The sequence below is a fragment of the Terrapene carolina genome, unplaced genomic scaffold (genome assembly GCF_002925995.2).
Source record: "Terrapene carolina triunguis isolate 2854851 unplaced genomic scaffold, T_m_triunguis-2.0 Scaffold66, whole genome shotgun sequence".
Taxonomy (NCBI): Eukaryota; Metazoa; Chordata; order Testudines; family Emydidae; genus Terrapene; species Terrapene triunguis.
In genome coordinates this window covers 86,678,022-86,704,526 of record NW_020664417.1, presented here as the reverse complement: position 1 = coordinate 86,704,526, position 26,505 = coordinate 86,678,022, and the positions used below count along the sequence as shown (strand labels likewise).

Below are 26,505 nucleotides of genomic sequence, written 5' to 3'. Positions count from 1 at the left end.
ATCAAGGTAAATTAGATCCACTGCATTTCCTTTGTCTAAAAAATCTGTTACCTTCTCAAAGAAGGAGATCAGATTGGTTTGGCACGATCTACCTTTTGTAAAACCATGTTATATTTTGTCCCAATTACCATTGACCTCAATGTCCTTAACTACTTTCTCCTTCAAAAATTTTCCCAAGACCTTGCATACTACAGATGTCAAACTAACAGGCCTGTAGTTACCCGGATCACTTTTTTTTCCTTTCTTAAAAATAGGAACTATGTTAGCAATTCTCCAGTTATACTGTACAACCCCTGAGTTTACCGATTCAGTAAAAATTCTTGCTAATGGGCTTGCAATTTCATGTGCCAGTTCATTTAATATTCTTGGATGAAGATTATCTGGGCCCCCTGATTTAGTCCCATTAAGCTGTTCGAGTTTGGCTTCTACCTCGGATGTGGCAATATCTACCTCCATATTCTCATTCCCATTTGTCATCCTACCATTATCCCTAAGCTCCTCATTAGCCTCATTAAAGACTGAGGCAAAGTATTTGTTTAGATATTGGGCCATGCCTAAATTATCCTTAACCTCCACTCCATCCTCAGTGTTTAGCGGCCCCACTTCTTCTTTCTTTGTTTTCTTCTTATTTATATGGCTATAGAACCTTTTACTATTGGTTTTAATTCCCTTTGCAAGGTCCAACTCTACATGGCTTTTGGTCTTTCTCACTTTATCCCTGCATGTTCTGACCTCAATAAGGTAGCTTTCCTTGCTGATCCCTCCAATCCTCCACTCCTTGTAGGCTTTCTGCTTTTTCTTAATCACCTCTTTGAGATGGTTGCTCATCCATCTTGGTCTACATCTCCTGCCTATGAGTTTTTCCCCTTTCTTCAGATGCAGGCTTCTGATAGTTTCTGCAACCTTGACTTGAAGTAAATCCAGGCCTCCTCTGCCTTTAGATCCACAAGTTCTTCAGTCCAATCCACTTTCCTAACTAATTTCCTTAATTTTTTAAAGTTAGCCCTTTTGAAATCAAAAACCCTAGTACAGATCTATTTTTGTTTATCCTTCCATTTAGTTTGAACTGAATTAGCTCATGATCACTCGAACCAAGGTTGTCCCCTATAATCATTTCTTCTATGAAGTCCTCACTACTCACCAAAACCAAATCTAAAATGGCATCCCCTCTTATTGGTTCAGAAAATCTGAGCCCTGTTATTACTAGTAGCACTTGTCCTTCAGTCTATATCTGGGAAGTTAGTGTCCCATGATCACACAATTCTCATTAGTATTTACTTCATTAAAAACATTAAAGAGGTCTCTATCCATATCCAAATCGGATCCTGGCGGTCTATAGCACACCCCAAGCACTATCCCAGGGGATGCTCTAGTAGCTTTCTTCCCCAATGTAATTTTTGCCCAGACAGACTCTGTCTTATCCATTCCATCCCTTCTTATTTCTTTACAGTCTACCTCATCATTGATATACAATGCTACTCCACCACCTTTACATTTATTTCTGTCTTTCCTAAACAGCACATACCCTTCAATACCTGTACTCTAGTCATGACTACTATTCTACCATGTTTCTGTTATCCCTATAATATCTGGTTTCACTTCCTGCACCAATAGCTCTAGTTCCTCCATTTTGTTACCTAGGCTCCTCGCATTAGTGTACAAACATCTTAATTTTTGCTGTTTGGTTTCTCTCACATTCTTTACCCGATTAGGCACAGACATTCTACCGCCAGTATCACCTATTAGACTGATATCTACATTACCCTTCCTCCTTATGTCCATTCTCCTACCCACAGCTGTATCCTTTCTTACTTTCCTTTCGAGTAGCAGGAAAGGGTCCACGAGGCTGTCCTACCAATCCAAGTGGAAATGTTTTGCCTCCTGGGCCCAGCAGAAGGGCCTTGCCTCTGAGGCCACGGACATTCCTCTCCTTTTAGACTATCTCCTGTCCCTGAAGGAGTCTGGACTCACTCTCAACACCATTAAGGTATACATAGTGGCCATAAGTGCTTTACACCCCCCTGTGGAAGGGCACTCTGTTTTCACTCACCCCTTGACTGCAAGGTTCTGGAATGGCCTCATCCGAATGTATCCTCCTATTCTCCCTATCACGCCCCAGTGGAACCTCAACCATGTCCTCAGCATTGATGAAAGCGACGAAGAGTCCTGTGGCACCTTATAGACTAACAGACGTATTGGAGCATAAGCTTTCGTGGGTGAATACGTGTGACGAAGTGGGTATTCGCCCACGAAAGCTTATGTTCCAATACGTCTGTTAGTCTATAAGGTGCCACAGGACTCTTTGTTGCTTTTTACAGATCCAGACTAACACGGCTACCCCTCTGATACTTGACAGCATTGATGAAATCTCCCTTCGAATCTCAGGCCTCATGCTTCTGTTCTCTTCATGAAAGTCACCTTCCTGGTAGCTATTACCTCTGTGAGAAGGGTGGGCGAACTGGGGTCTGTGATGGCAGTGTCATGTCCCCTTCCCCCCCCCCCGCACTCCCCTTCCCCACTCACACACGTTCCAAAAAGATAAAATTTCCCTGTGCTTGCATCCCAAGTTTCTTTCGAAAGTTGTTTCTCGCTTTCACTTCAACCAACTCATATGCTTACCTGCCTTCTTTCTGAAGCCGCACACCTCAGTGGAGGAATGGTGCCTTCACCCCCTTGATGTCTGTAGGTCTGTGGCCTTTAACCTGCAGAGGACAAAGCCAAGACTATTTATTGCTACAGCGGAAAGGATTAAGGTGCAGGCCAGCTCCACTCAGAGGATTTCTAAGTGGGTTTTGGGGTGCATCACCCTGTATTGATTATCAGGATTGTCTCCAGCCCTTGGGGTATGAACCCACTCCACGAGAGTGCAAGCATCAGCTATAGCCGCACTTCACGATATGCCACTCACGGACATATGTAGGGAGGCCACGTGGAGTTTGGTACATACCTTGTCTTCCCATTATACCCTGGTGCAAGACTCTGCCAAGCAGTATTAATTAGGAGAAAGGTGTGATGAAGATGACAGAACCATGGAACGGAGAACAGCCACGCTGAATGAGGCATCAATCACAATCACCCTCAGTGGAATACAATAGGGGCAATCACTCGAAGAAGTTACTTACCCGTAACTGGAGGTTCTTCAAGATGTGTGGTCCCTATCTGCATTCCAATCTTTCACTCCTTACCCTCTCCTGCGCGATTTGCAGTGAAGGAACTGAGGGTGCAGTCGGTCCGCCTCGCCCTTTATTGCCTCTGTCGAAACCGTGAGGCAGAGCAAGAATGCATGTGCGGACCAAGGGACCCTACTATTTTCAAAAGCTCCGGCTCGATGTAGGGCACGTGCGTGTAATCGTCAGTGGAATATAGATAGGGACCACACATCTCAAAGAACCTCCAGTTACAGGTTAGTAACCTCCTCTTGGTGTGTTGCTTTCATGTCCCCCTCTATTTGAGACGTATGTAAATATGTATTATTAAGATTGTATAATCTGTGGCTGGCTAGATTTTAATCTTTTCAGTTTGGGAGAGAAGTCTTTCAGGGTGTCAGCGTTTTAAACTCCATTGGAACAATGAGCAGAGCTGAGTTTGAGGGGGCAGAGTGTTCTGCTGGAAGGTATTAATGGAATCATCAACCACTTCTTTGATCTATAGACAATTAAAGACCTGGTTAAAGCTGTTGGTTTTGTTACTCAAGATGTGAGCAGCTATGTGTCCCCCAGATCCCCCCTGGCTGGTTTTTGACTTTCATCAAAATCAATAAGGTTCTGCCCATTGATCCCTTGAAAATTCATTGGATGCAGTGTTTAAAATGCCATTGCACTCAGAGCAGGGCCACTTTTTTTTTTGGTTAGGTTTAAAACTGCTCTATTGTGTTTTGTTGTCTAGTGACTTGCTCCCTCAAATCTTGTTCTACGTGACACCCTATTCACAGTACATTAAGTAATAATAATTGTTTACTATTAAGCTACTGTTGCTAAATTGTCTTTTGGAGGAAGGCTTGACTAAAATGCTGTCCCTTTTTTTTATTTGTACTTCTGTGACAGATGGTGGCCTGCAGAAGTTTGCCATCCAAAAAATGTTCCCCCAAATATCCAGAAAATGAAGCATGAAATTGGAGAATTTCCAGTTTTTTTCTTTGGTTCTAAGGATTATTATTGGACACATCAAGCTCGTGTGTTTCCATATATGGAAGGAGACAGAGGAAGTAGATACCAAGGAATTAAAGGAATTGGGAAAGTCTTCAAAACTGGTATAGAGCTTTAATCAAACAAAAATTAATCTTGTGGAATGTATACTTTGCTTTCTTTAGACAGGATACTGAGCCCAGGTCTGCTTATGTAGTATCTCATGTCAAAATATACAACAGGAGAATTGTTCAGAACACTTTAGTTACTATTATTACTCTGAATTAAAAGCTTTGTTTCAGAGACTTCTAGCAGAGTATAACCTAAGCAGTGCATTGACAATTTTGCTTTTCTGACAGGCAAGCATTAAGCATAAATGACCATCCACAAAACTTTGGGATAATCCTTTAAATATATTGACACCCTCTGAATAAGGAGAGTTTTAACCATGGTACCTGTTTTTCCTTTACATTGTACTTTACAAGGATGGGTGTATAGCAGAATGCTGCAACATTGAAATACAGCAGAGGTTTAAAGCTGATAATTATGAAGTTAGAATAAACACTACTTACTTCACTCATGCAAGGCCGTTTTACATTGGCAGTTAATCTGTGAATCTGATTGTTCAAGTGATGGTTCCTACATGTATTGCGCACGTGGGTACACATGCTCCTGAGTCTGGATGTTTTTAGCAAGTAATGTTCATTAGTCTCCACATCCACAGTTGTTCTCCTAGTGCTCAAAATCAAGAGTGTAAAGGGCAGTGCAGACGAATGCCTCTCCAGTTCCCTTTCTTATTGCCACATGGCCTGAGTTGGAATCCTCCATGTTCGCTTTGAACTTCCTATACTGTGAACCTATGAATGCAATTTGTAAATAGCTTTTAATAGTTTAGTTTTTTAGTGTTTTCGTAGTTAGCGTAGTTTGTTCTCCCTGTCACAGGGAGCTTCTCCCTGTAAAGAGGGACTATGCCAAGAGTTCTGGGGTTCAAGAATTGTCTCCCCTGCTCCTGTTCCATCTTCTTCAACACTGCCTTTATTGCCTTGGGGAGGCCCACATCGCCACCAAGTGCAGCATCTGCTGCTCCTTCCTTCCCTAAACTCATGATGGATGAGAACTCCATCTGCAAAAGTACCACAAGGAGTAGGCCATGAAACCCCATTTAGATTCAGGCCAAGGAGACCCCCTCGTACAACAGCCTCAGACAATAAGCAGTGCCCTCCGGACACAAGCTCTGGTGTCAAGCAAAAATTATGAAGCCTAAGAAACTCTCACAGCTGAGTAGGGGATGTGAACATAGGCAGGTACATATCTGCCTCTAATAGAAAGGATCCTCCTCCTGTTGGTCAAAGTCAGGCAAGTTCTCGTGAATGGGTTCTAAAGAATTAGTTCCATATAAGCCTTCTGGCCAAGAAAGAAAGGTGTGAAGGAAGAAGGATCCAACGATACTTGCTCCAACTCCACCCCGTAACCTAATGAGCGGTACCTAATGATTCCATCTGGAAGTTCGATGCTGGGACCCCATCTAGTGGCTCTGATGTTCTCCATGAGGTTTCCCCTAACATTAGACCTTCTTATGATCTGATCCTCTGGTACCTTTCTTAGGAGCCCCCAAACACTAGGGAGGGACCGAAGCCTTTACCTTGCTGGAGGAGATATTCACCTTGTCTGGCACACAGTCTCCCCTAGTATTGGGCCCAGCTCTTCTTAGAGATATCCCTAAACCTGGGAAAAACACCTTGAGGGGAAGAGTATCCTGCCTTCCTGCGACCGCAACCTAGAACATCCTCCCACTGGTACCATCGGCATCATTGATAGGCTCCTATTCTATCATTTCGTCAAGAAAAATCTGATACTCCTGATGGGGTTTCTCCCCCAAGAAAAACAAGCCTAGTCGGAGGCCAAGGATGGTATTGGAACTGTCTGCTTCATTCCAAATATGGCTACACAGGGGACTGCTGGTACCCAATGCCTTGAGGCCTCCCCCTCTGGTTGAGCTTTCTGGTCTTACTGAAGCTTGTGGGATCCATACAGCAGGCACCCTTGATCTGTGCAGGAAGCACACCGACCCTCCTTTCCCAACTGATGCCAACTGGCTCCATCAGAATTTGCAGACGAGGTAGTTGAGCTGGACCCAACAGTTCTGATGGTTATGTTGTCCTCCTCTCTGGATGAGGTGATCGCATCATCATCTCCCTCTCCACCCAATGACCACAAGCAGTACCAGGAGTTGTTGCAGAGGTCCAGGACACACAATAGGCCCTACTGGACATAATCTGGCCCTTTGAGGTTGGCTCTTCCAGTTATCCAAGCCGTTTTGGAACCCACCAGATCAGTATGGCACACCCCTGCCTCTTGTCCCATACCCTGAAGAGAGCCTGGAAACAATATTTTGTGCCATCTAGTGGGGGCAGAGTTTTTATTCATTCATCTGGTGCCCTGCTCCTTAGTGGAGCAGGTGGCTACAGAAAGGTCCAGGATGCAGTACTCCAAAACTACTCCATTAGACAAGGGCACTAAATGCCGCTTTTCCTGGTGAGGGTTGCGGTGGCAACATGGAGAGTAGGATGGGCCAGACCCCCCCCCTTTCCTCCGCAACAGGTTCAATTTGCTGGAAATAAGGGTGGTCCACTGGGCCTACAATGCATTCCTCCCACTCATCTGATCTCGTCATAGCCAGATGATGTTGGACAACATAACTGTCTTCTGTGTATAGACAGCTGACCTCTGGAATTAGTTCGTCAGATATTACATAACTCTCTCACCAGCATACCAATAAGGTGTGCAGAATTCCCTCAGTCTCAGCAGACATTTTTCAACAGGCCTCGAATGGGAGATTGACGATTCCTTTCTTAACAAGATCTTCAGTTCAAGGCATGGTATTCGGATGGACATCAGATGTACAGCATTCATGTTCAGTAGCAGTTCAATCCATCGTCAATCAGATCAGGAAGGAGTCTGCCAGGAAATGTTATTCAGCCAAATGGGAAGCATTTCTCCTCTTGATCACGACAACATCAGTTGTTTCCAGAGTTCCCTGCTATCCCAATTTACTGATTGACCCTTAAAACATCAGGTCTCTTTATCAGTTCTCTACAGGTCAATCTGGCAGCAATCAGCACTTTTCATCCTCCTATTGTGATATCAGTGGAGGTTATTTACCTGTAACTGGAGGTTCTTCGAGATGTGTGGTCCCTATCTGTATTCCATTACCCATGCGAGAGCCAGATTTGCAGTAAGAAAAGGAAGTGGAGATGTGTCAGTCTGCATTATCTAATTATACTCTGTTTGGAGCACAAAGAGAACTACTACTTGCATGTGGACCAACGAACGCGGCTTAGTAAAAATGTGTGGACTCAGTCACATGGAGTATGTGTACCCACAGTGGAGTACAGATGGGGAAACCATACATCTCAACCTCCCATTACAGGTAATTAAACTCAATTTTTCTTCACTGTAAATAAAATTGTTTCAGCAGTCTTTGCATATTAGTCATCTGTGTAAATACCCATGTATGTCAGCTTTTGAAGGGACAAGAATGCATTCTGTGAAAAACAGTTCAAACTGGTTGGGTGGAGAAGATACAGTCTTGGGTACAAAGTAAATTGTGTCATTTAAATGCCAGCGTAAGCTTGTCACACCATCTGGAGTGGCTCATGACAGGTAAAGATATACACACACAAATGAAATACAGTCTCAGGTTCCAAAAGTTGATAGCAGTTGCTATAATATACATGCTTAGGGCTAACGCAAGCTAAACAGTTGGGGACTCCTTGCTTGTGCTTAGAAATCCTTGTCCCTCAGAGTTCAAGCAGTATATCACCACAAGTTTCTTCTGGTCAGGCATTTTTATTCCCCTCACACAGAGTTCAGACTAACAGAATACAAGCGTCTGAGCCTGTCTCATCTTCATGTGAGTGGGGAGGGCAATTGACATAGTCTTCGTCCTTTTATGTTACACAATGGCTCATTTGATTTCAGTGAACCTTCTTGTCTGCAGCTCCAGAACTTTACACTAGTTAATGCTTCTTTCCTATTTGGTGAGTTACACAATTATAGAGATTTATAATGCAAACATTTGCTATTGCTCTATAACATTGGGTACAGATAAGTGAAACTAATATATGCTGCATCCTACAAACAAAGTCTAAAGACTAAACACATTCTTATTACTCTATCTATTTTGACAATATTATCCAGATGGTTTCCAGCTATGCGTTTGTCAGTGCTGATTGAGGCCTGGTGCCATGGCACGTCTGCTAGCATCACCAAGCTAAATCAGAATCTTACAAACACTACAATACAATCCTTGTCCCAGCTATCATACACTGATTAATCATGTAAAATTCTCATGGATCTAACTGCTCAAAGTCAATCCAGACTGAATCTTGAGGATCTCAGCTGTTTACCTCTAACCTATATTCCACTTTGGATTTAAAATCATACTATTTCTTCTGCTTGGGATGGAGGGTGCAGGACCTCTTCCAGAATGGATATCTTTATCTTTTAAATTGGATTGTACATTGTGGCTGCATAAAGAGACAAAGAACCCTATTCTTACTGAAGCATCTCCACATCCCCCGCTTAGGAAGCAAGAGAGTACTCAGGTTTTACCTTGCTACACAGCATTCCCAGGATGTCACTGAACTAATGCAGTTGTTTTTATTTCTTACTATTTTATTTTAGCAATTCTTATAATATCCTTACATATAGAGAGGAGTTTATATACAGATACTTAGATTTGTTTCTGTAGAAGGGGATTAAAGCGTCTAGAAGGAGAGGTAGAAGATACTATGGGATTAACTAAATAAAAAAACGGGGAGGAGCATGGTGGGCTACAGGGAACAATAGTCTGTCTACAAGTTCTAATGATATAACTGTTTTTTAGCCTTGCAAGAAGCTGAATCTCGATTTCGAGAAATAAAACTTCAGCGAGAAGCCAAAGAAACCCAAGAAAATGAACGTAAACCTCCACCATACAAACACATAAAGGTAAGGTTTGAGGAAATCTGCTGTGGAGGAGAAAAAGGTGGACAAATTTTAAGTTTCAGAATTTATTTTGAAATGTATGGATATTGAACTTAATACGACTTTTAAAAAATGCATTTCTCTTAATATTTGCTCTCCAGCAGTGTGCTCTGCCCTAGGGAATCTAGTCTAAATTGGACACAGTTCATGATAAACTCGATGAAGGTCCAATGTTTGGACCAGTGGTGCAGACATCTTTGGAGAATGAAAAAAATAATTTGGTCTGTCTTTCGGGAGAATAATATTGAAATGTTGATGTGAGCAGCAGTGTTTTGTTTAGATTAGATGGACAATGTGAGATGGAGGAGACCACAAAGGAGAAGGTTGCAGTTGAGGCAAGAGATAACCATCAGGACTTGGAGAAGGATCTTGGTGATAATTTTGAAAGAGCTGACTTTTCAAACTCTTGGAAAGGAGAAAGATGCAGGATTTAAGAAGAGCCATGAAGGTGGGGGAAAGATGAGTCTGACACTGACGGTACAATCCTGAGTAGCTGAGAGGAAAATGGCAGTGCCTACAATTAAGAGGAGGGAATGAGAAGAGAGCTTAGGAGGAGGAATAAGCCTTTTTTCAACATGCGAAGTTTGAGATGATAGCAGGACATCTAGAAAAAGATTGAACACAGGAAGAGGTCACCGGAGAGGTGCAGATTTGGAGGAAATCAGCATGTAAATTATGAAGCTGTGGGAGCAGTGGTGCTTGCTCAGAAACAGAATTGAAAGGGTCTGGAATGTTTAAAGTAGGCATCTGAAAACAGAATTGGGGTTGCTAATTAGTAATTGAAGAGAAGACACCTGAAAGATTGGATGGAAAGGTAGGAGGAAAAGCAGAAGAGTATACAGTCACAGAAACCTGGGGAGAGAATGATCATCTCTGAGGAGCAAAGATGGATTAAGGAAATGCACAGAGAAAAGAGGTACTTTATCTCACTTCTTGTGACCATTTTTATGATCTTAGTGAAAACAGTAAAGGTAAGTAACACAATGACAGAAAAAAGAAAGGTGACGGTAGCGTTGCGGACTCACCCCTGCGGCACTTCCTGCTGGTCATCCTCGGGAATTAGCGTGTCAGCCTCCAGAGCGCCCCCCTGCAGGCTGATGATCCGCCTTGCCACTGGCCCCGTGTCCCTCCCAGGACCCCGGTGCCCCTTTCTCTGGCTGCTGCCCCCTGGCAGTACCCCCACAGTTCTGGGTCTCCCCCTCCCAGGGGAACCCCCACCCACTATCCCCACCTCGCCTCAGTATCAGGCTACTGCCAGTCATCATCTAGCCCCCACTCCCTGGGGCAGACTGCAGTGTCAGACTACTCATTACTGGCAAGATTGGGTTTGGACCTGCTGCCTTTGCCTTACCCCTGGGCTGCCCTCTGCAACCCCCAGTACCTATTTGCCTTATGCTAGGCCGCAGCCTGGGTCTTTCCAGGCTGGAGCTCCCCGGCTCCTCTGCCTTTCCCCAGCCCTGCTCCACTCAGGTACCCTGTGTCTAGCTCCCTGCAGCCAGGCCCTTCTCTCTCTGAACGCAGAGAGAGACTGCTTGGGCTTCTGGCCCACAGCCTCTAATAGGGGCCAGCTGGGCCTGATTGGGGCGTGGCCCCAGCTGTTACTGCCTTCCCCAATCAGCCCCCGGCTTTCCTTCCCAGCCTCAGCCCTCTCCCCAGGCTGGCTTTAACCCTTTCTGGGCCGGAGCAGGTGACCACCCCGCTACAGTGACCAATACGATCCTTAAGGACAAAAATGACAGATCCTGAAGACAAGAACGAGAGATGGCAAAATATATCAAGGAACTCTATAGTGATGATAGGCCTGAAAAACCTCCATTGTAGATGTGAATCAAGTAAGCCTGCCAATAATGGATGATGAAATCATGGCATAAATAAAAAGACTTCTGAATGGAAAAGTGCTAGGTTAGAATGGAATACCGACTGAATTTTTAAAAGCATAGGGGATAAAGGCGTGAAAGTCCTGTCAAGAGGTAATGAAGAATATGTTTGTGACAGGAGAATTGCCAGAAGACTTTTTACAACTTCACTGTGTACAAATCCAAAAAAAGACCAACACACTGGATTGTAAAGACTACAGAACAATCAGCCTAGCATCGCATGCTTCTAAAATACTTTTGTGAGTTGTTAAAGACCAAATACAAGGAAAGAATGGTAAGGAAATAAGCGAATAATAATAGTGTCAAATAAGGAAAGAACACAATAAATGCCATTATGAACTTGAAGCTCTTATTAGAAAGATCAGTTGATGGGGAAAATTGTATATTGTGTTTTATTGACTTCCAAAAAGCATCAGACAGAATCTACAATTACAAATTGCTCAACATATTAAGATCTGTCAGATTGATATGAACACCGAATAATAAAACAATTATACTGGAATCAGAAGGTGATTATAATGGGAGATGAAAAAAAATAAAAAATTTAGAACTTGAGGAGAAAATGTTGTATAATGTCACTGACTTTATTCAACATTTATTGTGAGTGTTTGATTAATTTAATCAAAGAAACACAAGAAGGTATTAAGATGAATCGAAAATGGGTGAATAGCATTTGCTGTGCAGATGAACGTGCTTTTTGCTGATTGATGAAGTTAGTGAAGATTATATCTGAATATGGTCTAGAGTTGAATGTGGACAAGACAAAAACTATGGATCCTGGGGAAATGTGCACAATTTCCAGTGAATGACGCAGCTGTACAGCAAGTGAAAAATTATTCCAATTTAGGAATCCTCATTACAGAAGATGAAAATATGGATACTGAAGTCAGCACCAGAACAATAAGACATTCTGGAAGAACAAACATCTGATGAGAAGGGACATAAGTCTGAAGACTAAATTCCCTCTCTCTTAAAAACTTAGATTTGACCTGTGTTAAATCACAGCTGTGAAACATGGGCATTCAAACAATTGATAATTTCAAAAACTACAATCCTTTGAATTACGGTGTTGTAGAATAATTCTGAAAATATCATGGCTAGACTGCATAATCTGTGAAAAAGTACTGGAGATGATTGTAACTGAGCAAATGCTGGTCAGTGATCTCATGAAAAGAGAGAGTCTATTAGAAGAGCACATTTTAGGAGGTTTAGTGGTTGATGTATGTTTTATGGGCACTGGAAGGGAATGTTGTGATGGCAGAAGAAACATGAGGCAGAAAAAGATGATCTTGGATGGACGATGTGGTATCCTGGGTGTATCAAAAGGACTATTCATTCACAAAGACATTAGCAGAAGATAATACAGAATGTGCTAGCCTGGTTGCAAACCTCCAGAAATGGAGATGCTAACTAAGAAGAAAAACAGTTCCAATGGAGTGAAGAGTGAAATCTGGATTATATGAGGGTGTTTCTAGACAGCACGGTCAAAGAGCTCAGAGGTATTTGAGAAGGGAGAGATGGAGAAGAATTTGGATAAATAAATAGAGTCAGGAGGGTATAAGAGCATGTTTGAATATAAGTGTAAGGGAATGGAAGAGAGGGAGTGAGAGAGATCAGTAGCTAGAATGAAATGGGACAAGAGTTAGAGATGGACCAGAGAGATGACTAAGTCCAAGACTGATGATGGAGAGCATGGAATGGGTTGTGAGATGGGGAGGAGAGCTTGTACTGGATAAACTCTCTTATACTTGAATATATATTAACCTATAAATGTAGTTGTTGTTTTTTTTTACAAAATCTAACAAGTGTTTTAAAATAATATTTGAACTATTTTTGTTTTATCCAGGTGAACAAACCTTGTGGTAAAGTTCAAATTTATACTGCTGACATTTCTGAGATTCCCAAGTGCAACTGCAAACCCTCAGATGAAAACCCTTGTGGTTTTGATTCTGAGTGTCTAAACCGGATGCTAATGTATGAATGTCATCCACAAGTTTGTCCAGCTGGAGAACGCTGCCAAAATCAGTGCTTTACCAAACGTCATTACCCTGAGACAAAGATCATCAAAACCGATGGCAAAGGGTGGGGTCTGGTCGCTAAGAGGGACATAAAAAAGGTAGGAATCGTGACACTTCTGAGTTCCTGATAATAGGAATTAATATTCCATAATTACTTTGGGGGACATTTTACGTTGCACCTAAAAGAAAAACGTACGAATCTTTATCTCTGAAAGGAATTGATTTGCTCAATAGTGAACATCAAAATAAAATGAGAACTCTTCATTCCACCCTAATGAAGCATTGGTAGCTTGTGACACTGTGGTGGGCTTGGTATGTTCTTTACTAGTGACATTCTTCTATCCTTCAGGGAGAGTTTGTGAATGAATATGTTGGTGAACTAATTGATGAAGAGGAGTGTAGGGCAAGAATCAAATATGCGCATGAAAATGACATCACTCACTTCTATATGCTCACTATTGATAAGGTACAGTATTCTACAATTTTTCTTATTTGAATGTAATTATAATTTTAATACACTTTTGATTTCCTTTCCTAAGAAAAACAGTATGGAAGATAGTAGGCCAGAAGGCTTGACCCATCAATTATGCTTTGATTTGTAGTCTCGTACACTCAAAATTCTTTTCACTCTGTGGATGTTTGCTTTATTCAACACTTAGAAATGAAATTATAAGCATTTCTGGAAATGTCTATAGAAGATTTTTGTCATTTGCACTTTGTTGCCTGCAGCAAAGCACAGCAAAGATAAGCATATACCCGCTTAAAGTCATAGGGGAAAATTTATACATTTGTTAGATATAGTAAGGCTGTGGATTAAAAATTAAACAGGTCTCTTGAAGGGAGAAGGAGGAATTTTAACTGGCAGGGTAGGTCAGGTTTTTTGGTCTTCTAATCTGAGTTTTCAGCCATTACCTTTGTTTGTTTGTTTGTAGCAGGGATCTGCAGAAAAACACCCAAGAACACCATGCTCTTTTGTAGAAGCTCTTTCCTAGAAATACTGTCTGCATATTGCTCACTTCCAGTCATTTTCACTATACATAGTACAGTTCACTGTGTCGCTGCAGATGCTCTTACTTTGTCCTGTAGGATTTAGTTACTATCAAAGAAGTAGCTCATCACCTAATGAAGATTAAGCTATAACCATCCAGTTACTTGATTCAATAAAGGGATAAAAAACTAACACACCACTACATAGTTTTAAATATCAATACTGGAAATTTGTAATTGACCCTTGATGTAGCCAACAGCCTGAGGTTGTTAGGGTCAGTTTTTCAAAAATATCCATACATTTGCGTGCCCAAAATGTGCATGCATGCAGATGTGATAACTGTATGCAAATGACCAGTCAAGCCTGTAACTGGCCATTTGCTGACAAAGTTACTAGATTTACACACACAGTCAGAATAATTACACACACGCAATATAAACTGGCCCTGAATTACAAGGATGAAGTTTTAATAAAGTCATTTAAATACTTTTTCCTGATATGTTGCTTTTGAATTAACACCAGAATGCAACAAATTAATACGTAATTTTGCCTCCCAACTCAGTAAAGTACAACTGTCAGGGTTCCCTCCCCACTCTGAACTTTGGGGTACAGATGTGAAAGACACATGAAAGACCCCCTAAGCTTATTTCTACCAGCTTAGGTTAAAAACTTCCCCAAGGCACAAATCCTTTCCTTGTCCTTGGATGGTATTGCTGCCACCACCAAGTGATTTAGACAAAAATTCAGGAAATGGACCACTTGGAGTCCCTATTTCCCCCAAAATATCCCCCTAAGCCCCTTCACCCCCTTTCCTGGGGAAGCTTGAGAATAATATACTAACCAGTTGGTTACAGTGTGAGCACAAACCAAACCCCTTGGTTTCTAGGACACTGAAAATCAATTAGGTTCTTAAAAGAAGAACTTTATTATAAAGAAAAAAAGTAAAAGAATCATCTCTGCAACATCAGGATGGAAGGTAACTTTACAGGGTAATAAAAGATTTAAAACACAGAGGATTCCCCTCAAGGCTTAGCTTCAAAGTTAAAAAACAGGAATAAAACTCACTCTTAGCATAGGGAAAATTCACAAGCTAAAACCAAAGATAATCTAACACATTTCCTTGCCTTACTTACAATTTTTGTAATCTTGGATGTCATTTCAGGTATATTTTTAGGAGATGTTTTTTCCTGCCCTGGTCTCTCTCTCTCTCTCCATCTGCGGAGGGAACAAACAGAGAGCACACAAAAAACCTCTTCCTCCGCGCCCCCCCCCCCCCCCAAAATTGAAAGTATCTTCTTTCCTTATTGGTCCAACCAGGTTATTTGAGTTTCTTAACCCCTTACAGGTAAAGTGATTCTGTACCTCTGGCCAGGAGGGATTTTGTTACTGCATACATAAAGGTTGTTACCCTTCCCTTTATATTTGAGACAGCAACATAAAATCTTCATCCGCTCCCTGCTTCAAAAAATAAAGAACTCTGAATTTATTATTCATGTCTTTAAACTATTGTTCTACCTTAAAGATATAATGGTACTGTGTTTTTTGCATAGGTTTTTGATGGTTCTGATCTCATAGGATGCCAAAAGACTTACCTAACCATAGAGGATTCTTAAACAGCTCTTCAAGCAGTCATGTTTTCAAAACTATTTTGGGCTATTTTCGTTATTTCATTTTTTATTGTATGTGGTGTCTTTGGGGCTGTGGAAATTAAAAGAGCACTAGGTGTAAGGATGCAGTTGCTTAAAGACAATTTACTAAACCCTTTTTTTGGCTTGGACAAGGATAATTTTTTTTAAAGAAGTCTGTGGCGAACTTGAAATGCCTGCAAACAAATGGCAAATTGACAAATACACCTCTACCTCGATATAACGCTGTCCTCAGGAGCCAAAAAATCTTACCGCGTTATATCGAACTTGCTTTGATCCACGGGAGTGCACAGCCCCGCCCCCCCGGAGCACTGCTTTACCGTGTTGTATCCGAATTCGTGTTATATCGGGTTGCGTTATATCGGGGTAGAGGTGTACTATTTAATACGGTATTTTCAAAACATAACAGTGTTTCAAACACAGAATTAAAGGTAAATTGATTAATTTGGTTTTTATTTTTTGAAGTTTTTACCTGTCTAAACCAGCATGCTCACAAGCAAACCTATCCTGCCATGTGACTGTGATAGATGTTGGAAAAATGTGAGCAAGATCATGAGTATTGCTTTGGGAGTGTCTCATCCCAGTTTGTGAGACACAACAGTTTTCAGTACAACATGTGAAGTTGACATATTTGCATGCTTTTGGGTGAAAAGAGCATTCATATCCTTCAAAAATTACATGAACACTTTAAAATAACTTATGTAATTTCTTCTGATGAATAAAATTTCATTTTATTACTCTTCTAATTTCCAGGACCGTATTATTGATGCTGGCCCCAAAGGAAACTATTCTCGTTTTATGAATCACAGCTGCCAACCAAATTGTGAGACTCTAAAATGGACAGTGAATGGAGACACTCGTGTAGGCCTGTTTGCTGTGTGTGATATTCCTGCAGGTTTGTATGTTTGTGTTTTAATACATGAAGTTTAAACCTACTGCTACATAAATCTTTGTTGAATTTCTGTCAAATGAGACTTGATGTGAGACAGTTATGGTTTGATTTAACTGATTAAATTCAACACAAGTGTTCTCCAGGGAGCTCAGTTTGTTTTCTCTTCTTAGAGAAGAGAATGTGGATTCATGCATTTCCTTTAATAAGCTCATCCTTATTATTGAGCCTTAGACAACCCTAGAAAAGGATGCTTTTTATTATTATTGCTTATGTGTCTCATAGTAGCTCCTACAGGCCCCATTTAGTATTGGAGTCCCATTGTGGTGTGCTCTTTTACCAATACATAGCAAAAGATGGTCCTTGTCTTAAATATGATTTTGTTCTTTGAGACAAGATTTAGCATGTGGGTGTAACAATCAGAGTGGGGAAGGGAGAATGTAGCAAACAGTAATAAAAACATGTTTACATAGGCCAGCTGTGTGCACACCTAGATGGTTTCATATCAGTTTATATAAAACGTATCATTGAATAAGATAAATATTAGAAGTCTGTACTGGACATCTACCTAGTCATGATCAATGTTTGTGAACTATACAGAGGAAAAAATAAGATAGATGATCAGAGACCAGACATTAAAGGGGAGAAGCAGAGTAGAACATTTACTTGTGGATTAACTGTTGATGTATTTTGTTATCCTGTATTTCACATTTATTAAAGGGAAATGATAAACAGTCTCTTATCTTTTGTTCAGGGACAGAGCTGACTTTTAACTACAACCTTGACTGTCTGGGCAATGAAAAAACTGTCTGTAAATGTGGTGCCCCAAACTGCAGTGGATTTCTTGGGGATAGACCAAAGGTATGTAAAGTGTAGTCTGAATTTAAAAGTATCATCCTTCAAAACTAAAATTAAGTTAAAAATATTGTAAGTATTGAAAAATATATGTGGGAGTATGTATGTTTGAGTATGTGGGAGTTGGAGGGGAGTTGTATTGTATGAAAACTTTAGCAAATAAAGTAACATCCTCTAAAAACTAAAACTATCAGACATCTACTCCTGAGATCCATAGCAAGTGCTATGGAAGGAAATGGTACCATATATCCCTTCCCCTTTCTGAGGGGGGTGTATGTGTGTACATGTACGTACATTATGCTGTCCACTTCCTTCATGGGAAGGTGTGAACATTATGTTGCCATCCGATTTTTCCATGCAGAGGTTCAGTGGGACTGGTGAGGTTTCTGCTGTGCTTGCCTCCCCTTTGTAGGGTGCTGAAGATATACCCCTACCAGGGAAAGACTAAAGATTTTGCCATTGGATAAGAGAATCTCTCCCTCTGTCATCTCTTTTTCTCCCCACAAATCCTAAAAAATGTGGCACGAGGACTGATTTCCTGAGGGAGTTTCCTCAAAATTTTCTAAGCACCCTGAAATTTTATCAGGAGACATCCTCTTGGTAAAACTTAACGTCTCTCTATGGAGAAGTGGAGAAAAGCTGAGTTGGCTCAGCTGTTAGGGGAGAGGCATTGGTAGACCAGCTGTCATTAGATCCTGAAATCAAGTGAAAAACATAGGTAGGAGGAGGCACAGCGAATAGCCTTCCACTGTTGCATGTCTCCTTTAGAGTGTGGCAGAAAGGAAAATATGTTAGAAGCAGTCAGAAATTGAGCTAAGAGCTCAGGCTACTGGTGATTGAGGAACTGGCAAGAGCACAGTGAGTGGGGGGGAAAAGAAGATTGTGACTTTTTTTAAAATCACTGCAACATGTTTCCCACGTCAGTTTCACATTTTGAAATTTATCTTCATAAAGCAAAAACAAAAGACTTTCTTTCTTAAAATGAAAACTTAGGTCTCCAATAGTTGCTTGGCCCCTTTTTAAAGTCCATCATAGCCCAACAGGTCATTCTGACATTATAGTTTACCAGTACTTCCTCTTCTGAAAATTATAGTTTTGTGCATTAGATTTCTCAAAGTTCTTTCGATTAAAGCCCATATGAACCTTTTGAAACAAGCAGTTTTGAAGTATTTGAAATATAACTGACATCTGTGTTTTTCCTGTACTATATACAGGAATGGCCTCTTAATCACCTCAGATTTGATCAAAAATTGTAATCTGGGCACAGGCCACATGCAAAAATGAAGTGAAAATAACCCGTATTGCGGTTTTTAGGGGAAATGGCAGAGGAAGGGAAAATCAAGCTCCTAAAGGACAGAAAGTTTCAACTTTAACTATGGAGAAGCTACTGTCTAATATTTGGTCCTTGATACTGCTCAATGCTAGATGCTTAAGAGGGAGGATGTAAAACCTCCACAATGCCCCTAATTATACCTTTTTAGAAGGGTTTTTTCAATCCAGCCTTGTGATCAACTCACACACAGAACCCTGCAGAAATTAAACATCACAGGTCAGTTTTAGCAAGCTTTCTGGTTTGCTTGGTAAGGTGGGCTTATTTGAACATGTTTTAATGCGGCCAAATGCGAGGTTATATGTACAGCCAGGATCAAAATATGTACCGTATATACTGGATCATAAGCCGGTTCATTTATAAGCCGACACCCCTCCCCCCCCAAAGATGGATAAGTAAAAATGGAAAATTTTTATAACCCGTTCATAAGCCGACCCTATAATTCAGGGGTTAGCAAACTTTGGCTCCCGGACCATCAAGATAAGCCACTTGGGGGGTGAGATGGTCTGTTTACCTCAGCGTCCGCAGGCACGGAGGTAAACCTAAGTAAACAAAGTGTCCCGACACACCAGCTGCTTACCCTGACGGGCCGGGACAGCAACTGGTGGGGAAATTTTTGGGGGGGGGGGAGAAGCTGGGAGTCAGGGAGTAACCCCTGTGACCACCCCCCACGATCCCACCCCTAGCCTGGGACCCCCACACTCTCCCCATCCCATCCCTTCCCACCTTATCTGGGGAGGGTCTGGGGAGGATGTCTCTGACCTGGCTGGAGCTGCTCCGGCAGGCTGGGCATCGCGGCCACAGCCTGCTCCGGCGGGCCAGACGGGGCGGCACGGCCGCAGCGTGCTCCAGCGGACCGGGCGGCGCGGCCACAGCCTGCTCTGTGGGGCGGGGCCGAGTGGCACGGCTGCAGCCTGTCTGCCTCGGAGCTGCAGCTGCTTCGGAGGCTGGGGGGAGAGCAGCGTGGCCAGAAGCGGAGAGACTCTGGCCCCGCCTCTTCCCTTCTGGCTCTGCTGGCTGTGCTGCCTCTCCTTGCTCCCTCTGTTGGGGGGAGGGGCTGTGTCCCACCTCTCCCTCTCTATACCCATTCATACTCCGACCCCCTTCTCTGGTGCTTCCCTTTTTTACTAAAAAAAATTCGGCTTATGAACGAGTATATACGGTAAGTCACTCATGGGAGATAACCATCTGAACGTGGGCTCTCAGTGTGATGATGTAACTGACCACAAATTCGATCCTTGGATGTATAATCTGGGGAATATCCAATAGAGTTGCAGTATTACCTCTGTGTACAGCATCAGTGAGACCATGGAATAATGTGTCAATTTCTGATGTCCTCTCTTCAAAAACACTTTGGAAAAACTGGAAGAGGATCAGGAAAGAACTATAAGAATGATTTGAGGTCTGGAAAACCTACTCTACAGTGAGAGACTAAAATAAGTTTGGTCTATTTAGTTTATCAAAGAGAAGACTTATAGGCAACTTGATCAGAGTCTGAGTGGAGACGAATTCTAATAGTAGAGGAGTCTAAGTTAAAGGCATAACAAGATTCAGTGGCTGGAAGTTGAAGCTACATACATTCAGACTGGAAATAAGGCACAAATTGTTAACTGTGATAATAATAAACCATTGGAACAACACATCTTGGAATGTGGTGGATTACTATCTCTTGAAGTCTTTAGATCGAGATTGGATGTCTTTTTAAAAGATATATGCTCTAACTCAACCAGATGTTAATGGGCTTGATGCAGGAATTACTGGATGAGGTTCCATGACGTAGATTTAGCAGATCAGATTATAAAATTGACCGTTTTTGCTTTAAAATCTGAGGCTGTTATAACTTTTATAGCTAGCATAACTGCAGATGTTCTCCTTAATTCAAGAGACTGTTTAAAAATATTTTTATGCAACATACAATTAGTTGGCAAACTCACTGGCTAGGTTTCTAGGCTACTGCATCAAATATATAAGAAAGTTTAGAATTTTTAAAATCCATTTTATTTTTCTTGCCTTTTTAATATTGAGTGCTCCTCTTGATTTTTATAATGTGGAAAGGATTATGTAGGAGCACCCACTTAGTTTCTTGATATCATTTATTTTATATGCTGCCACTCTCCTGCTTTCTAAAATATAGTTCTAACATTTTTTTCTATGTATTCTTTTGGTACTGTTAGAAAAACTTGACCGCCCCAGAGACTGAAGTCCTCTATCCACCAAACATGCACATATGGGTGGCAGTAAGGCAGGCTTCTTCACAATGTCCTGCTAATGTGTTGTCTCAGCTTTGACTTTGCAAGGATATCATCTGGGGATAAGAGGCCAGTGCCCTGTAGTGAATCAAACCTTGGCCTCCCTGCTGTCACTGCCCATTAGGAAATCAGTTAATGCGAACATATGGGAACTGGGAGCCCAAACTGTCTTAATCTCTTCTTCTTCGAGTGCTTGCTCTTTTCCATTCCAATTAGGTGTGTGCGCACCGCGTGCACGATCGTCGGAGAAATTTCTACCCTAGCAATACCCGGCGGGTCGGCTGTGGAGCCCCCTGGAGTGGCGCCTTCATGGCGCTGGATATATACCCCAGCCGACCCAGCGCCCCCTCAGTTCCTTCTTACCGCCCCGACGGTCGTTGGAACTGTGGAGCGCGGCATAGCTGTTCTCCACTCTCCCTAGCTTATCCTTCAATCTTGTTGAATAGTTCTAGTTTTAGTTGTTTTTACTCTTTAGATAGTTATCCATTTCAGTTTTGTTATAGTTGTAAATAGTTAGCGGGGGTTAAGGGGGTTGTTCTCCCCCCCTTTACCCCCGGCGCATAGCCGGGCTCATGCCCAAGGCTCCTGGCTTTAAGCCGTGCGCGTCCTGCGCGAAGCCTATGCCGACAAGTGACCCGCACACCTCCTGCTTGAAGTGCCTCGGGGAATCCCATCAAGCAGATAAGTGCCAGATCTGCAAGGCCTTCAAGCCTAGAACTAGAAAGGAGCGGGACTTTAGGCTTCGGCAGCTCCTAATGGAGGCGGCACTTAGCCCGGATCCTCCCTCGGCGCGCCCACCCCCGGCACCGAGCGCCTCGGTGCACAGCACCCCGGCGGCCCCGACCGGCACTGCACCGCGGACTGAAACAGACAAGCCCTCTCGGCACCGCGCCCGCCGCAAGGGACTCGGCGCCGCTCCCTATCTCCGGGCCATAAGAAAGCCCGTAAGGCGCAGGAGACTGCGGTCCTGAAGACGCCGGCTCCCCCGGTGCCGGGGGTAGAGCCGTGGACCGACAGAAGCAAGTCCCTGCTGCACCGTCGACTCCGGCACCGAGGCCGTTGAGTCCGGTGCACACAGAATCACCACCTCGGTCGGTGGTAGAGCCTTGTCTCCCTTCCACCCCGGAGACATTTGCGACGGCGAGAGACCTTATTGCCCTTACGGAGCCGGCACCGTCTCAACTTCCGGCACCGTTGGCTCCCCGCGCAGTGCAATCCAGGGGCAAGCCTGCCCTGGTGCGCCCACCGTCTCCGGCCGTGCACTCTCGGCACCGCTCCAGGTCTCGGAGCAGGTCCCGACGCCGCTCGCAGTCCCGGCGCCGACTATCACCTTGGCACCGGTCGTACTCGCGGCCAAGATCCTCTTCGCGGCACCGATCTACGTCTCGGCACCGTCGCGATCATCGGCACCGGTCGGACTCCAGGCGTAGTTCTCGGCACCGGTATGAGCGCCGCTCGACTTCCAGGCGCTCCCGGTACCAGCTCTCGTCGCGGTCGTCGTCCCGCTCAAGGTCTGGTTCTCGGCACCGACGCGGCTACCGGCACCGATCTCGATCCCGGCACTGCTCAACGGCACCGCGCAGGGACCGATCCCCTTACGACCGGCACCGATCGGCACCGTACCATCCGGAGCCGGTTCCGTCGCGTTCGGCACCGCCTTGGCCCTCGAGATCGGCATCTCGCTCCTCCGAGCGGGCCTCCAGATCGGCGTACCCTCCTCAGGGTCAGGCAGCTACGGCTGATTTGGGCCATTGGCAGGAGGCGACCGAGGACCCTGCACAGGGACCTGCGCACTGGTCCTTTTGGACTCCGTGGGCCTATCATCAGGCGCAGGGGGCTCCACCACCATCAGCCTCTCGCTCTGCACGTTCCGAGCCCAGGGCCCCGGAGGCCACCATCTCCCGCCCTCCCCCGGGGGGAATGGAGGCTCCCGTGCCTACACCTACTGCGGCCCTGGACCCAGGGTCAGGCGATGCCCAGCTCCACGAACCCCTGGAGCAGGACCCGCCATTAGACCCCCTGCCACCGGAGGCATCCTCCTCATCTTCCCCCGATGAGGCAGTAGCGGGCACAACCGCCACAGGCCCGCCCCCTATAGACCTTCGGGCCCACCAGGACCTATTGCGCCGGGTGGCGCGCAATATGGACCTACAGGCGGAGGAGATCGTGGAGGTACAGGACCCGGTCGTGAACATTCTCTCAGCCGATGCCCCATCCAGAGTGGCGTTACCGCTCATACGTACCATCCAGGCTAATGCCACTACGATCTGGCAAACCCCTGCCTCTATTCCACCCACAGCCAGAGGGGTGGAAAGAAAGTACTTCGTTCCCTCCAAGGACCACGAGTACCTTTATACCCATCCCCAACCGTGCTCACTGGTGGTGTCGTCAGTGAACGCACGGGAGCGCCACGGCCAGCAGGCTGCAGCGCCCAAATCGAAGGACGCTAAGCGCTTCGATTTGTTTGGACGCAAGGTTTATTCGGCGGGAGGGCTACAACTTAGAGCGGCCAACCAACAGGCGCTCTTAAGCCGCTATAATTTCAATTCCTGGACATCGATGGGGAAATTTAAAGAACTGGTTCCCCAGGAATCAAGGGAGGAGTTCGGGGCCTTAGTAGAGGAGGGTAAGAGGGTGGCACGTACCTCCTTACAGGCCTCCTAAGATATTGCAGACTCGGCCGCTAGAACTCTGGCCTCGGGTATAGCCATGCGGCGAATCTCTTGGCTCCAGGTGTCAGGCTTGCCGCCAGAACTGCAGCAGACCCTGCAGGATCTACCCTTTGAGGGCCAGGGCCTGTTTTCCGAAAAGACGGACTCTCGGCTCCAGAACCTTAAGGACTCAAGGACAATGATGCGCTCCCTGGGGATGCATGTCCCAGGGCCTCAGCGCAGACCCTTCAGGCCCCAGCCTCAGAGGTTCTACCCTCCCCCGCCTCGTCCGAGACAGGACTTTGCCAGAAGGCGGGGTCGCGGTGGTAGGCGAAGGTCGACCGGCCCTCAACCGGCTCAAAATCAGGGACCGCCTAGGCCACCTTCAGGCCCTAGGCAGAACTTTTGAAGGTGCGGTCGAGGACGGCACCACAACCAGTACCCAGGATCCAACTCCCCCCTTTCGGGATCGCCTCTCCCGTTTCCACCGTGCTTGGTCCCTTATAACCTCGGACCTTCGCACGGTGGAGAGGGGATACGCTCTCCAGTTTTCCTCATCCCCCCCATCCCACTCCCCCTCCCCGTCCCTCTTCAGGGACCCTTCTCACGAGCAACTCCTTACACAGGAGGTTTTTGGGCTCCTCTCTATGGGCGCCATAGAGGAGGTTCCACCAGAGTTAAGGGGCAGGGGGTTTTATTCCCGCTACTTCCTGATCCCCAAGTCAAAAGGGGGTCTACGGCCCATCTTAGACTTGCGCGGACTCAACAAATTCATAGTAAAGTTGAAGTTCTGCATGGTATCATTGGGGACCTTAGTAAGGCATTTGATACGGTCTCGCATGATATTCTTATCGACAAACTAGGCAAATACAATTTAGATGGGGCTACTATAAGGTGGGTGCATAACTGGCTGGATAACCGTACTCAGAGAGTTGTTATTAATGGTTCCCAATCCTGCTGGAAAGGCATAACGAGTGGGGTTCCGCAGGGGTCTGTTTTGGGACCGGCTCTGTTCAATATCTTCATTAACGACTTAGATATTGGTATAGAAAGTACGATTATTAAGTTTGCGGATGATACCAAACTGGGAGGGATTGCAACTGCTTTGGAGGACAGGGTCATAATTCAAAATGATCTGGACAAATTGGAGAAATGGTCTGAGTTAAACAGGATGAAGTTTAACAAAGGCAAATGCAAAGTGCTCCACTTAGGAAGAAAAAATCAGTTTCACACATACAAAATGGGAAGAGACTGTCTAGGAAGGAGTACGGCAGAAAGGGATCTAGGGGTTATAGTGGACCACAAGCTAAATATGAGTCAACAGTGTGATGCTGTTGCAAAAAAAGCAAACGTGATTCTGGGATGTATTAACAGGTGTGTTGTGAGCAAGACACGAGAAGTCATTCTTCCGCTCTACTCTGCTCTGGTTAGGCCTCAACTGGAGTATTGTGTCCAGTTCTGGGCACCGCATTTCAAGAAAGATGTGGAGAAATTGGAAAGGGTCCAGAGAAGAGCAACAAGAATGATTAAAGGTCTTGAGAACATGACCTATGAAGGAAGGCTGAAAGAATTGGGTTTGTTTAGTTTGGAAAAGAGAAGACTGAGAGGGGACATGATAGCAGTTTTCAGGTATCTAAAAGGGTGTCATAAGGAGGAGGGAGAAAACTTGTTCACCTTAGCCTCTGAGGATAGAACAAGAAGCAATGGGTTTAAACTGCAGCAAGGGAGGTCTAGGTTGGACATTAGGAAAAAGTTCCTAACTGTCAGGGTGGTTAAACACTGGAATAAATTGCCTAGGGAGGTTGTGGAATCTCCATCTCTGGAGATATTTAAGAGTAGGTTAGATAAATGTCTATCAGGGATGGTCTAGACAGTATTTGGTCCTGCCATGCGGGCAGGGGACTGGACTCGATGACCTCTCAAGGTCCCTTCCAGTCCTAGAATCTATGAATCTATGAATAAGAATCTATGAATCCCTTCCCTGGATCCTGGAGACCGGTTCGCCGCCCTCGACATGAAGGACGCATATTTCCATATAGCAATCTATCCGCCTCACAGGCGCTTCCTGCGATTCGTAGTAAACATGGTGCACTACCAATTTGCAGTCCTCCCTTTCGGCTTGTCCTCGGCTCCCAGAGTGTTCACAAAGTGTGTGGCGGTCGTCGCGGCATACCTTCGTCGACAAGGGGTACAGGTGTTCCCGTATTTGGACGACTGGCTCGTACGTGGCCGCACCAGAGACCAAGTTCAAGCTCACGTCCACATAGTGACACAAACTTTCCACGAGCTGGGCATTCTACTCAACAGAGAGAAGTCCACTCTAGTGCCAACCCAGAGGATAGAATTCATTGGGGCAATCCTCGACTCCAGATGTGCCCGAGCCATTCTACCAAACAACCGCTTTCATACCATCACAAGCGTCATTCAAGGACTAAGGGCATTTCCGATTACCACAATAAGGACATGCCTCGCCCTGTTGGGTCACATGGCCTCGTGCACCTACGTAACCGGGCATGCCAGACTACGGCTTCGCCCACTTCAGGCTTGGGTATCATCGGTGTACCGTCCTCACCGGGACAACCTGAACATGGTGGTCACGGTTCCGTGCTCGGTATTGACCTCCCTCACCTGGTGGTTGGATCGCACGGCGGTCTGTGCAGGAGTGCCGTTTCACGCCCCTCAACCCTCCCTCCACCTGGTCACAGACGCTTCATCTCTAGGATGGGGCGCTCACCTCGGGGAGCACCATACCCAGGGCCTGTGGTCCGCGTCCCAACTAGCCCTGCACATCAACGTCCGAGAGCTGATGGCGGTGCGCCTAGCCTGCCAGGCATTCCTCAATCTCCTACA

The 26,505-nt window shown here is 44.6% G+C and overlaps 1 protein-coding gene across 2 annotated transcripts in view; it reads left to right on the top strand.

Annotated features, from left to right (window-relative positions):
• NSD2 (nuclear receptor binding SET domain protein 2) overlaps positions 1–26,505 on the top strand; it is a 161,815-nt gene that overhangs the window by 119,290 nt on the left and 16,020 nt on the right. For both annotated transcript variants that reach the window (XM_024199044.2, XM_024199043.2), the window contains exons 16-21: positions 4,044–4,249; positions 9,013–9,116; positions 12,876–13,145; positions 13,397–13,513; positions 16,435–16,576; positions 17,325–17,431. In XM_024199044.2, the coding sequence (XP_024054812.1) occupies positions 4,044–4,249; positions 9,013–9,116; positions 12,876–13,145; positions 13,397–13,513; positions 16,435–16,576; positions 17,325–17,431 (946 nt within the window). The remainder of the gene's footprint in view (positions 1–4,043; positions 4,250–9,012; positions 9,117–12,875; positions 13,146–13,396; positions 13,514–16,434; positions 16,577–17,324; positions 17,432–26,505) is intronic.